The sequence below is a fragment of the Anas acuta genome, chromosome 5 (genome assembly GCF_963932015.1).
Source record: "Anas acuta chromosome 5, bAnaAcu1.1, whole genome shotgun sequence".
NCBI lineage: Eukaryota > Metazoa > Chordata > Aves > Anseriformes > Anatidae > Anas > Anas acuta.
This window is the reverse complement of record NC_088983.1, coordinates 34822276-34835813: the sequence shown is the minus strand read 5'-3', so window position 1 is coordinate 34835813 and position 13538 is coordinate 34822276. Positions and strand designations below refer to the sequence as shown.

Below are 13538 nucleotides of genomic sequence, written 5' to 3'. Positions count from 1 at the left end.
TCTATAGTCTTGTTCATCTAAAGCAGGTGGTATATATTAGCATAACTTCTTCTAAAAGTCTCATAGTTAAACAAAATTGTAACAATAGTTCAGCTAAAAGATGCAGCCACACAAGATGTTTGCCTCACAGCAGAGGGGACTGCCAGCAGTCCTCTTGCTGCTTCAGCTTGTTTGTTGCTATCTTGGCATCACAGCCTTGCTTCTCTTGCTGGACTACATCAGAAACTTGATTATACAATTGCTGGTGTTGATACTAAAACATGAGGAGGACTCTTCAAAATCCATAGCAGTTGCAGTCTAAACTTGGCTGTTGCACAAACAGCACTGCTGGTTACCAGTCAGCTGTGCTGTCAGATAGGGTTGGGTACAAATTCGCGACACATTCAAAGAAAAAGAGATGAAGCTCTGTATTGATTTTTAATTGGCTCATTGGCAATGAGTAAAGCTACAAAATTCAGTCAGTTTTTCATATTCTGTGCCTAACGCTGACACAGATACAATATATACACAGTAATTCTAAGTGACAGATTTCAGTAAGATAAATAAATGTGCAGTGACTTCTCATAATTACTCCCAAGATTTCTATACACCATGTTAATTCTTCAGTTTACTTTAAATCTGCTCTGTTCAAGACATCTAATTCAAATTGGGCTCCTCTATTGGCCTTCCCCAGGTACAGTAACATAATTGCTACTAAATTAACATTACTTTATGCCATTTTCATGTACGTTTTCCTAGTTGTTTGACTCTTTGATATAGAAGACTGACCACCTGATGTGTCACCTGCTTTGTCAGTGGAATGTACAAAGGAGAATTGGTAAGACTGCTTCATCCGTGATTTATATACATATGAGTATCTTTGAAATCATAAGTACTTAACAGACTTTCTGGCAAACAGAGATTCAAGGCTATGTTTTCTTGAATCTTTCTCATCTGGTAGCATGATACAATTTTGCTAAAACGTGCCCTAACATATGGTTGTTCTCGTCATACCCCTTCAATCTGCTGCTGGCTGTATTTTAGAGCATTTCAATAAAAAATGGGTATGAAGCTACCATGGAAAGGTACAATCATGTGTTCCTACGACATAAGAAAAGCTTTGGGAGTATCTCTGGCCCGATGCACTGAGGAAAATCTAATAAATATACCTGAAATGTTCACCTGCAAATGTTATGCCATCCGCAGCGGTATTTGAAGAATGTGCAAGTTGCTTGGAGGCTTGAAGCAGTAAGGCTGTAATGAAATAAGGTAGTTTTCTTCAGAACAGAAATATTAGGCATTCAATAGGTTGTTAGTGTGTATGCCTGCAGGGTCCAAAGCCATGGCTATTTGCCTATTTTTTTCTGCAGCCCCAGAAAGGTACAAACAGGGGAACGTGCAACTGAATTTTTTTGCAGCAATCTGGAAAACGTCCAGCAGCGCTTAGGCCAGCTCTGTCACATACGGGTCAAGTCCCTAAATGCCCTCATCTTCTGTCAGAGAAGCAAATCCGGAGTACACTGAACAGTTATAATACGCTGTAACAGGAAGGTGAGGAGGAAAAATGTTGATTTTGGAACAAGGTATGTGTCTAGAGATACTGAGGTCTCCTACACTTGTGTGAGAGAGTTTGTAAAATTTTGCTTTTCTGTAGCCCAAGCGGGTGACCTTAGCCTGCTGAAGCAAGAAGAATCTACCCAAATGTATTTTAAGGGAGCATTAAAATTACTAAAACCGTTCTCGTCACAGTGCCGACAGACCCCGATCGGCCTCCCGCGGCAGGAAGCAGGCTCCCCGCCTCGCCTCGCCTCGCCTCGCCTCGCCTCGCCTCGCCTCGCCTCGCCTCGCCTCGCCTCGCCTCACGGCGCCCCCCGGGCTCCCTCCCGCCGGCCACCTCCTGGCCCCGGGGCTGTGCCGGGCCGGGCCCGGTGCCGCGGCGCTTGCGCAGGGAGCGGGCGGCGCCTGCGCGGCGCAGCCGAGCCGCGGTGAGGGGCGGGCGGCGGAGCGGGCCCGGGGGCGGCGGAAGCTTGAGGCGGGCGGCGGCGGCCGCGTCTTTCGCTCCCAAGATGGCGGACGGAGGCGACGGAGGGCCGGCAGCGGCGGGCGGCCGCGGCCCCGCGCAGCCCCAGGAGCGCGTCTCGGTGAGGCGGCTGCCCGGCGCGGTTCCCCCTGCCCCCGCTCGGGGGCAGCCCGTGCCCTGCCCGCCCCGCCGCTCGCTGCGGCTGCCCCGGTGGCTTCCGGCCGCGGGGGAGAAGCGGAGCGGGCCGGGAGGCGCCGTTGTGCGGCGGCACCTGCCGGGGGGCGGCCGCGTAACGGCGGCGGGGAGCGGGGCGGGAGGGCCGCGGCCTGCCCCGGCCCGGCCCCGGGGAGAGGAGGGCTCGCCGCCGGCTCGGCTCGCGGTTTGGCCCGGGGGGGGTTATCCCAGGGCTAACTGTGAGGAAGCCTCGGGGCTTTCCGGCGTCCCGCAGACGTTTTGGGGTGTGCGTGTGCCTCCTGCCCGTAGCCCGGGGGGGGTGCGTGGTTAAAGGCTGCGGAGCAACCGAATAAACGGCCGGTGTGGGGCGGTGGGAGTGGAGCGACAGAAAGGGAAGAGGGGAAGGGGTGTGGGTGCAGGCAGCGAGTTGTTTCTGTGCTGAATAAAATCATCCCCTCTCTTCTCCGTGAATTGCTTTAATCGTGGATTTAGCGTTCGCTGAGCGCTTCTCAGTCTTGATCTGTCTGGAGGTAGTAGGTAAAGGGCCCTCTGGGCTTTCCTTTGCAACCCTGCAAAGTAACTGTAACTGTTGCAAACGCTCCTGCTAAAGTAGGTTAAAACCTGGTGGCTGCCAATTTGCTAGCAGGGAGTCTGAATTTATATAGGGAATCTTATGTTTTATGTTACTTTCTCCTGTTCTCCTAATAAGAGCAACAAATAACCTGAACGTGTAGTCCAGTGTTGAAACTCTGGGTATTGGAAAGCTGGGCACAGGAAAGTCCCCAGAGTGATAGCACCATTTAGTTGGAAAAGACCTCTGAGATCGTCTGTGCCAACCTTTAACCTGGCATTGCCCACTGTGAGTGAAAAGAGGAAGATGTAAATAGGAAGATACTCCGGGAACTGTTCATGGGGGCAGCAATGCTAAGGCACCAACTGTCCTGTGTCTTACCTTCCCTCAGAATCATAAGGATCAAATCCAAGGGGTGCAGCCTGTGCATCCAGAGCCATTTCTGAGGAGAACTGTATTTTGTGACTGGAACAGACCAGCACGTGGGTTTCTTTCTGCATTATAAACAGTTTGATTTTAAACTATTAATAACGCAATCTGTTTAAATTATAATGTCAAAAAATGAAACCTAAGTTGGCCTGAGAGACCAATATAGTCAGAGAGGTACTGAGGGCAATTGCCGCAATTAGTGACAAAGCAATAAGCAATCTACAATGTGCAATTGCATTATTTGGGAACATAGGAGGCTGAGTTAGCCCCAGCAATGAATGAAACTGATAATACTGGTACCATGAGGAATGCGGGGGAAGATGTTGAAGAGCTCCTCAGCTGTTCAGAGTTGATACTGGTCTACTCAGTTGTCTTAGTTTTTATGTGGTTTCAGCCAACTGAGAGTCTGTGTGCCAGAATTGCAATTATTTCAAGTTCCAAGGGAGTCTGTTGGCCTTGCAGGTGACCGCCCAGGCTCCATTGCTTGCCACATGTCCTAGAGAGCTGCAGGAATTTTCAGAGTGAGTGTGGGGTGGAGATATTACCTCAAGGGGAAAGCAGAGCTAGGGATTTGGACTTAAATGGGGCCTGACAGCATTTATTAAGTCAGATTGCAGACATGGTTAGAGTGGTGCTGGAGGCAGCTGCAATCTGGAAGCAGCGTGTCCAGTTTACTGCTGCTGTATTCGAGGTGGTACTAGTTAGATGGAACTAACATATCCTCTCTGACTCATATTTTCACTGCACAGAGCTGGTCTAAATGTCCTTTGGCTGTGGTGCTAGGATTAGGAGCAGACACAACTGGCTGCATGGAGCAGCTTAAGTCTGACCAAACACATCAAGTCTGTCCCAGTGTCAGTACAGTCAGAAAGACTTTTGCTCTTCTCTCATCTCCAGCTTTGAGGCAGGTGTTGTTTGTGGTGCTGGGTTACATGTGGCTGGGTGACACTTGGGCTAGTAAACCTTCCTGGCGCACTGGGTGCTCAGTGCAGAATTACCCGAATGGTTCTGCAGGAGCCAGCCTGAGGCTGGCATGGATGGGGATGACTCAGGTAACCAGCTCTTCTGCACCCAGCCCAGCTCTGTGGTTTTGCCTGTGCATTTAACTCTGACTCTTCTGGTTGGGTGATTGTAGTTGGGAATACCTGAGCTGGTTTTTCACTGCACTGGCTGCAGTCTTAAAGGTCCCATCTGTGCCTTTCTCTTCTCTGTAGTGGCTGTATTGCTTCTTGAGCTGAGCTGTCCCTGAAAAAGATACAGCTGCATTTGCTATGCTGGTGCTGACCTAGTTGTAAACCCTGTTAGCCAAACTTCAGTTCCTTCAGTTTTCTGTTCCTAGCAGCATCCCCAGTTTGCTTGTCTGACTGATGGGCTGGACTTGGCTCGTCTAGTAGCTGGCTAGCAGGCATTGCCAGTGGCCAAATAAAAGCCTGCTCTGCAGGCTGGATCCAGCCCTTTGGTTGTTTGTCCATCTGTATTCCAAGCAAATTCCAGTTTGACTCCTACCTGCTTTGGTGGCTGATCTCTGGAATATATCACTAGGGTTTAGGTACTAAAATACTTAAAAGATTTTCATTCATATTAAATCCTCAATTTTTGATGTATGAGTAACTTCTCAGTAATACGTGTGAAGAAAAGGGATTTTTTTTCAGAAGTCTTTTGTCATCAGTCAATATTTATATATAAAATGTAGCTCTAAGTGGGATAGCGATGTAAAGGAAGAGCAAAGATGTGTTATTAGGGTATCTCCTTGAAAGTCAGGAAAATAACTTGATTTTTAATTTTAAATTCATGAAGCAAAGCATGACACAAGCACAGGCACTTGTGCGTTCTAAAGTATTTCAGATCTTTTTATATGGTTCAAAGCTATTATGTAGTTGAGAGAGTGCATGTGAGGAGCCTTGTGTTTGTAGCTGTGTTGTACTCAAGTTCTAATAGAGAGTGGATGTTCGTATGCAGATTATTTCTTGAGACTAATGAAGTGTCTGTCAGGTGGCTTATTTTGGAGTTGCAGTGACTTCTTTCAGTTTTAAATCTGACCTCTTCTGGACAGAGTTAACAGGCTCACGCTCGATGACATGTCCATATAATTTTACATCAATTTATGTAAGGTAAATTAGTTTAAAACATCATCGCTAGGTAAACTGGCATATCTCCAAATTGCACGTAGTCCAAACCACTGCTTTTAGAAGAGTGCAGAGTATTAGCATGACCACGAAGCAGAGGCTGTGAAGTTGCGACAGGTAACTGGAGCATCACCAAGGTCCTGCCCGTGTCCTTGTGTATTTAGCATTCAATTGAAGTGCTTCCTTCGTGTTGTGGCATTGAGCAACGCTGTGGTTTTTCCTTCCTTGTCTGCTTTCATGTTTGCTCGTATTTCTTGGTAATTTTTGTGCCTTTTCTTAGTGCAGAAGTGAACTGTGATTGTGCAGGTACATGAGTTTTCCTCAAGTTATGGTTGCTGTATGCTGCTGTGAGGGGTATGTGACTCCGGGAGAGCGGAGCTGCGAGTGGATGTTGCTGGTAGCCTGTGACTGCCTAAGTGGCTTCTGGATCCCAGGGCACTAGAGGAGCTAGGGATAAACAGATCGCTTTGAAAGGTGCTGTGTTATTAGTGCTGAATATTGATGGATTCATCTGAATGCTATAGCACATTAATTCAGTGCAGAATGAAAGTACATATACAATGGATCCTAAAATTCATGATGTTTGGGAAAAATTGAATGAATGTACCACAAGTCTGAGTACACAGGAATTAATACAAAAACCTAGTATAAATAAATCCCCCACCCTAATGTAACAATACTAATTGGAATTGCTACTTTATAAATATCCACTGTGGCTACAGTCAATTCTGGTGCTAAGAAATTCATTAGATATTTTGTTCCCCCAGAGGGTAGGACACCACAGCAAGGATGCTAAGAATCAAACAAGGAAAGGAACAAAGCCTTGTCTTTGTTTCTCTAGAAACAAAGGGATCTTGAGTCTGTCAAACGAAGAGTCAGTACTTAATGAAAAGGTTCTATTTTAAAGCTTCTCCCAGAATACTACAAATAACTCTGCAAATCTGATTTTGCTATTTTTCCAGGGAGAATAATTATTTTTCGAAGTATTTGTTCTACATATTGTTTTGCTTTAATACCTGATACAGAATTCCTGTTCCTTGTTGTGTTACCATGTAATTATATATTGCTATCTGCCTAACTCAGGTCTGACCCAAAAATTGGCAATGTGAACGGTGTTCTGATTCCATGTCTCAAAGATTTGGGAATTATTTCTAGAGTGTCTTGCAATTTTGTTTTGCCTGTGGAGCCTACTTGGTAGTAGCCTGCTAATTTTGCAGCCTCTTTAAGGTAGCGTGCCCAGTTGGCAGGCAGTTTGATAGATAACTACAGGCCATGATTTCACTTGAAATAGCTGCTTGGGTGCCTGTCTGCATCCAAGTGCTTATCCCTGGGAAGTGAAGCTGCCCTCGTGCAAGTTTGGAAATGAGCGTGATTTAAAAGTGCCACGTGAGAGTCGGGGAGGTTGAACAGCCCAAATCTGCGCCTTGCGTCCCCTGAAGGTGACTTTAGTTTTAGCTGTCCAGCAGCTGAAACTGTAACTGATCGTGCTGCTGGTTGATTCTGTTTCTCTGGTGGTTCGGCCAATCCGGTAGGTGTTGGAGACTACAGGAATCAAGGTAGGTTTTGCTGTAGACCAGGCTTTAGTACTCTGCAGTGTTACTAAGAGCCTCGTTCCCAGTGGGTGAACACCTGCATCATTAAAGCATCTTTTAACATTAATTGGCACCCTGCTTTGGCTCAGGGGCCGAGGTCTAAATGAATGTAGAGATCAAACGCTTCTTTCATGTCTTCAGGTCAGAGTGGATGTTTTGTTAGGACAATGTTAAATAATTCTGAATGTTACCTGTGTTGTGCCAATAGAAAATAACATTTGAAACCAGACTTGCTGTGTTCAGTGTAATTACTGATATCCAGAGCAGACGAGGGTTTGGTACGTGGCTGGTTCCCAGCTGTGTTATGTAAAGGAGGCATGTTACTGACGTGTCAGAAGGCAGGTGTTTTGTTCTAAGCAGTCTTTTTTTTTTTTTTTTAAAAAAAACAAAACAAAACACCTTAGATTCTCCACTAACCCATTGGCTATACTTTGTGAGAGTAGATGAAACACATCGTGAACAACTACATGGTGCTAGTATGACAACACTGGTCATCTTCCAGTTTCATTCCCTGAACAGTATTGAGTGCCTGTTCATCACCTTTCATGATTTTTAGAGAAATTTTTCTATTTGAATAGTAAACTGGACAGAACTACAGTTGTGTAAGTATTTTCTCCAGGCTACTGGAGAAAACAGTACATTGATTTGTTTCCAGCAATTGAATATAAGGAATAAGTGCAAATTATTGCCAGCTGACATTTGTATAATCTGCTTGGTACTTCAACAGTTTGTTTTGGACGTGTGGTGTGGTGACATGAGATGATTTTGATGGCTTTGTGCTGCATGATGCATTCAGGGTTGTTTATTGTATTTGTCTTGTTTATCCCCCTATCTTTACGGATCTGCAAAAATGAAATCAGGAAGAAAAATATTTTATTTTTTTCGTCAGATAGTAGAACTTCTTCACCTAACAGCTTTTAATTTGACTTGAGGCAGGGAAGAACAAATCTGCTAATTGGTTTCTTGTACTTATTTGAAGCTTCTTTTTTTTTTTTTTTTTTTTTTTTTTGAGAATAAGTATCTTTGAAGTTGAGATTAGTTGCCAAGTCTCCTTGTTATTTTTACTAAAATAGTGCTTAGGTGGTCCATACTGCAATTGGATCCTATTTTCAGTGTGTTAGAAAACTGATAATTTTAAACTAAAATAAACAGGAAGAAAAGTTGCTCTAAAATATTAAAACCAGAAGCTCACAGGAAAATGTTAGTTAAGAATCTCTTAAAGTTTGCTTTCAAAGGCAATTTTCAGTGGTCTGCAGGTTTTAAGAACTTGTGCCTGTTTATCCTTTTGAAATGTCTCTCATGACTGCTTAATTAGACACTGTCAGATTCGAAGTTTTGTGGGATCTGTTGTTTTGCTAATCTGTTTAGTGCCAACTGTTCTATGCATTGAAGTAAAACAGCCTTTTACATTTGGTATTTCTGTTGAATGGCACCTGCTCAAAATTAGCATGTTCCCAACATTTTATACATTTACTTTTGAAATGCTGCTTGTCCCTGCTGTTTCGACAGGCAGCTGGTATTGCCATCTCTATTGCTTCACAGACTTATGCTGTGCACAAAGTAGGCTTTTTTTTGTCTGCTTCTTTAAGCTGGAATATTGGAGCAGGTATGGTTTTTAGTTTGTGCTACTGGCAATGTTTGTTCCTTCAGAATTTACTGTTTAATATTTCTAAGTATTAATATTTCTTCTTTTCACTGATGACATTAATGCATATTTCTAAAAACGTAGCCTTGAAATTTATGCAGTGAAAGACCAGCGTGTCAATCAGCACAGTTAAAGCAGAGCTGGTCTTTATAGTATCGCCAAATGCAAATGGTTAGTTTGAAAAGGCTGGAGAATTCAGAGAGAACTGTGCTTGGAATGGAAAACAAACTGTCACGGAGGTGATGGCTACTGAATTAACTAAATAAGCCTGTTGCAATGACAGAGAAATTCCCTCATAGTGGTGTGAAATCTCATTTGACGCTTGATCTATAGGTGAAAAGTGACTTGAAAGAGTTTACCTTTTTTCCCCTTTTCATTGCATACTTGGTGGTTAGCTCTCATTCCTATCATTTGTGGTGTTCACAAACTAATGCATTCGAAATGACAGATATTCTGCTCTTTTTATAGGAGTATTTGTAGGCAAATAGAATTCTTCATCCTCTGACCTTTTCTAACGTGATCCTGCTGTTTGGAAAAAGCCTGCAAACTGCCCTTTCAGATGTAGGACAAAACTGCGTGTTTGGCTGGAATTGATGTTGGTCAATTCTCTGTGTGCTTATACATGTGAAAGGCATATTAGTAGCTTGTCCTCGTGGAGGAGGACATCTTTTGATAGAAGATAAGGGATGATCTGTTAAAGATTTTTATTTCTATTGTATTGTAAGGTATCACTTCTGTATCACAGTCTTCTAGAAAGTCATTTAAGACTACAGATAACTGCTTTTGTTACAGAGTAGTTCAGTTACTTGGACTTGGGAAAAAACGGATGTTATCTCTGCTCTTTTGACAAAACTATTCACATTCAAGAAACGTGTTTTTTCAGCTCCTGGTTCCCATCATCTCCCTTTTTCTCATACTTTGAGAATTGTCATCCTAAGAAAGGTGGCTGTGACAGGAGCAAGTGAATAGAAGAGGAGAAAAGATGGGGCTGGGGAAGGTTAGAGATGCAAAGTGGAAGGGAAGAGAGGAGGTCAGGAGTGTCTTTGACACACTCTTCACTGGTGTCAGGTCCCAGTGTGGCATTTGCCTGCTGTTAGCAGCACCTGATGGATGCTGTGCGTGTTTGCTGTCTCCCCAGGGATGCTGGTATTGTGTTCCTGCCATGGTTTCTCCCCCAGCTCCTTCTGGTGGTTGGCTGTGGTGGTTTATTTTTGGGTCACGTCAGTGCCCCCATGGTTCCACGGTATGTCCTGTCTGTTCCTTCAGGTAGGTCTTCCTAAAAATGAGCAAATGAGAATGCACAACCTCTTGGGACCCCCTGTGCCAGTGCTGGGTGGAGAGCTGGAGGGAGCGCCTGCTTTCTGCTTGCAGTTGACTTGCACGTTTCGTGGGCTTTTAGAGACTCCCAGCCCCCCTCTCTACATGCAATGGGAGGAAATTAATTTAAGATGATACACTATTTTATGTTCTCTTCAACACCCAGTACGTGGTCAGTTAAGAAATCGTAAAGAATTTACTTCTAGGAGACACAGAAGGAATGGGATAGATTGAAATTTAGCCTGGTGCAGCTTTCAGAATTAAGAATATTCTTATTTCTCTTTCTGAACATGACGACTATTTCTTGGATGATGTACAGGTTGAGTATAAATTAACGTGTTTACCAGAAGGCAACCAGCCCGCTTGAGAGAGTTCTCTTCCCTTCTTTCCTCTTGTTCCCTACTTCCTGTCTTCCATTCTCCCAAGAACATTTAAATAGAACTAAAAGCTTTGCGTAGGAATACTTGAAATGTTTTTGAGTTGGGCTGTGAGAACCCACTCTACGCTTCTGGCAGATTTTCAGGAAAGCTTAGCCCCATGTTTCTTGGAGCTATTGTGTGTTCTGTTCCAGCAACACAGAAGCTAAACTTACAGCATCTCTTGGGAACATCGCTTATTAAGAGACAAGAGCAGCAGGCTGGGAGTCTCTTGTGCTTTGGAAAAACAGTGTGCTGAGGGGTCACCGTCCCCAGCTCCCCTTTGGAGCAGATGCAGTAAGCAGGTCATCTCAGCGTCTCTGGCTTCTCTCTTCCATCAGTGTCTGCCGTGCATTCTTCCATAACTTTGCAGTCAAGGATCACTGTGATAAATCAAATAATGAACTACCTTGGGGTAATGTTAAGGTAGATTGGTGGCCAAAATACCAGTGGAAGCCTCAGGCTAAAGCTAAACATATTAGAAAAATAGTGTTTATTATTGAAGTTGTAAGGCAAATGTTTCATGTGATTAGAACACAGAACAAATATCTTTCGACAGACTAGCGGTGGGTAGTGGATATTATTGTAAAGCTAGGCAGTCTTAGTTTGATATCTTGTTTCTGTTTCTTTTGTTTTGGATTTTGTGTGGATAGGTTTTTTTTTTTTTGTACCTGTCTGTATCAGCTAGACACACAATTCTTCAGAAAACAAATGCAATTTCTATATAATATTTTGCAGATCTGGCTTTAAGAGTACTGGAGTTGCAGTGCTATGGACTGTATCTGTTGCAGTTTAATTTGTTTTGGTGTTAAAGAACTGTTTTAATGCAGGTAGCAGACCAGAGAGCTCTAGACTTATACATCTGGTATTTAATCCTTATCTCCGTTGATGCTGGGGGTAATCCATCGATTTGATTGATGTAGGTTTTATCGTAAGTCAGAAATCAAGCTTCTATTTCTTGCCTTTCGCATATAATGTCATATATTTTTGTCCATTAAAAAAAGTTGAACGGTCAACTTCTTTGAGGTTTCTCTCCAGTCCAAACTCTTCAATGGTTGCTTTGCTCATTTTCTACTTGCTGGCCTAGAGGAAGCCCCCTTTAGAGCTATTTGTGAAGTTGCATATATATTGTTTTCTTCAAAAAAAAGTCTTTGGGGGTAAGTCAAGGCTGTGTACGAAAAGAGTTTGCCCTTAGAAGTCTGGATGGGTAAATTTGTTATCTGATTTGAAGGGGGGGGGTAGAGGGAAGCACTTTTTCTAAGTAATGGGAATAATGTGAAAGAATATTCAGACTTGATGGATGAATAGGTCAACTGGAGAGAGCTGTTCAGAGAGCTAGAGTAGTTGCATGTGAAATTAGGGTCTTAGACTTTGGTCTGAGGTTTTTAACTTTCCTAATATAAGTACAATTATTATCTTAAAATACAAATTAATTCCTTCAGCCTGGTTTCCCAAGGATGTTCAGTTTCTAAAATCAATTGTTTCTTTCTCCCTCAGTAGCTTTTTAACCCTGATAAGCAGTACCAACAAAATTTTACTGAAGTGTAATGATTTCAAAGACAATTGGATATGTTTTGTGGCTATCAGCAGGCTAAGGAACAAATCCCAGATTTACTTACCAGCTAAGATAGGAAGGCCTCTGCTGCTGCTCTTTGCTTTTGTTGGCATCTGAACAAACATCAAGATTTGTGTATTGGCTGACCTGTTGGCATGTGTGTAGTTGAAAATTAATGAAGTACACTGGTAGCTCCACAGTAGCGTAGCACTTGCCAACTTTTGCCTCATGGTATCCTTAACAGAAGACTTCAAGGAAACAGAGATTACTGTGGTGGGCACTGAAAGGTGAGCAGCAGGGACATTTTTGGGAAACCATGCTTTGTTGAGTTTTATTGCTCACAGTACTGACTTCTGATATAGAAAAGAATTTTGGATTCACAGTAGAAGTGCTTAATCCTATTTTCTTTATGTGTTTCTTTACACTTATTTATGGGTGTACTTTTTTTGCAGTGGTGTGATGAAAGATTCGACTTCCAAGCTACATTTTTACAGTGCTTGGCAAAACATGTGCCAAATATTTACTCAGCTGAGATGGACCCCTTGCTGGAGAAACAAGAAGAAATGGTTCAGGCAGCAATACTTTACCCCCTGGAACGTTATTTGTTTGGGGAAGACCCAGAGACGTTTCTAGAGAAACTACAACAGAGTGGAACGTCACAGCTTTGTGGAAAGGTGTTCAAAGGAGGGGAGACAACATACTCTTGCAGGTAAGAATTGAAGGTATGTTATTATGAATGCTTCCTTGTGAGGTAATGAAGCAAGTGGATTTAATAAAATTAGTTGCTCTGCTAACTAATTGTTGCCTATATCATGGTAGGTCTTTATTTTTCTGAAGCAAATACCACCATCAGTTTTCAAATCAGTGGAAAAAGCAAGCAAAACTATGTGTAAAAGCAGGCTCCAGCAGAGGAAACGAGAAAGGAAATGGAAAGGATGCTAATGATACTGAAAGCCATTGATTAGAAAGATTGAATGATGGGGTCTGATAGGGGTCTGTACCTGGGACTGAAGGATAACAGTCCCTTTTTTATTTTTTTTATTTTTTTATTTTATTTTTTTATTTTTTTTACTTGCCTGCATTGGAATCCAGCATTTCTGAGCATCCTCAGTCCTCTGCACAAGCAGTATCTGTGTAAACAATGGTAATTTCTCTCCTTGGTTCTCACTCTGGATTATGTTAAAAATGGCAACATACTGATTTGGTATTATTTTATTCATTTATATGTCAGAGATCTTTGTGATGGATTTGAAGTTTGCAACTATTCTGGCTGTTCATTAGTCTTACTACGATGCAACTGTCATAGTTTGTAGTTTGCGTTTTATTTTCTGCCTAGAAAATTGCAGCAGAAATACCAGAAGAGTATCAATAAGGGTGAAGAATATTAATATGAAAAATAAAAAATAAAAATTAAAAGACAAAACGAAACTCCAGCCATTAGAATTTAGGAAATGTCAAAAAGAAAGCTCTCTGTAAAAATAATTTGTGAATTATACTGTTGGGTTTTAATCAGTCACGTACTATTATGCTTTTTCTATAAATAAGTTAGGCTTGTGCATGAAAGGAAAGTAGTCTTTGAGTAAGTTCTCATGTATTTGCTAGATGTGTACACTTAATTGGGAAATGGATTGTTGGACAGCACAAGAAGGACGGGAAAGTATTAGAATGAGTCCAGAGGAGGACCACAATGATGATCAAGGGGCTGGTGCACCTC

General features: G+C 42.8%; 1 protein-coding gene across 2 annotated transcripts in view; it reads left to right on the top strand.

The window, feature by feature from the left end:
* The first annotated feature begins 1946 nt into the window (after positions 1 to 1946).
* The window catches only part of UBR1 (ubiquitin protein ligase E3 component n-recognin 1), a 61563-nt gene continuing 49971 nt past the window's right edge, over positions 1947 to 13538 (top strand). Inside the window, exons 1-2 of one of the 2 annotated variants that reach the window (XM_068684004.1) lie at positions 1947 to 2120; positions 12277 to 12533. In XM_068684004.1, coding sequence (XP_068540105.1) covers positions 2046 to 2120; positions 12277 to 12533 — 332 coding nt within the window. In that variant the 5' untranslated portion in view covers positions 1947 to 2045. The remainder of the gene's footprint in view (positions 2121 to 12276; positions 12534 to 13538) is intronic. The other variant, XM_068684003.1, reaches the window with a different exon arrangement.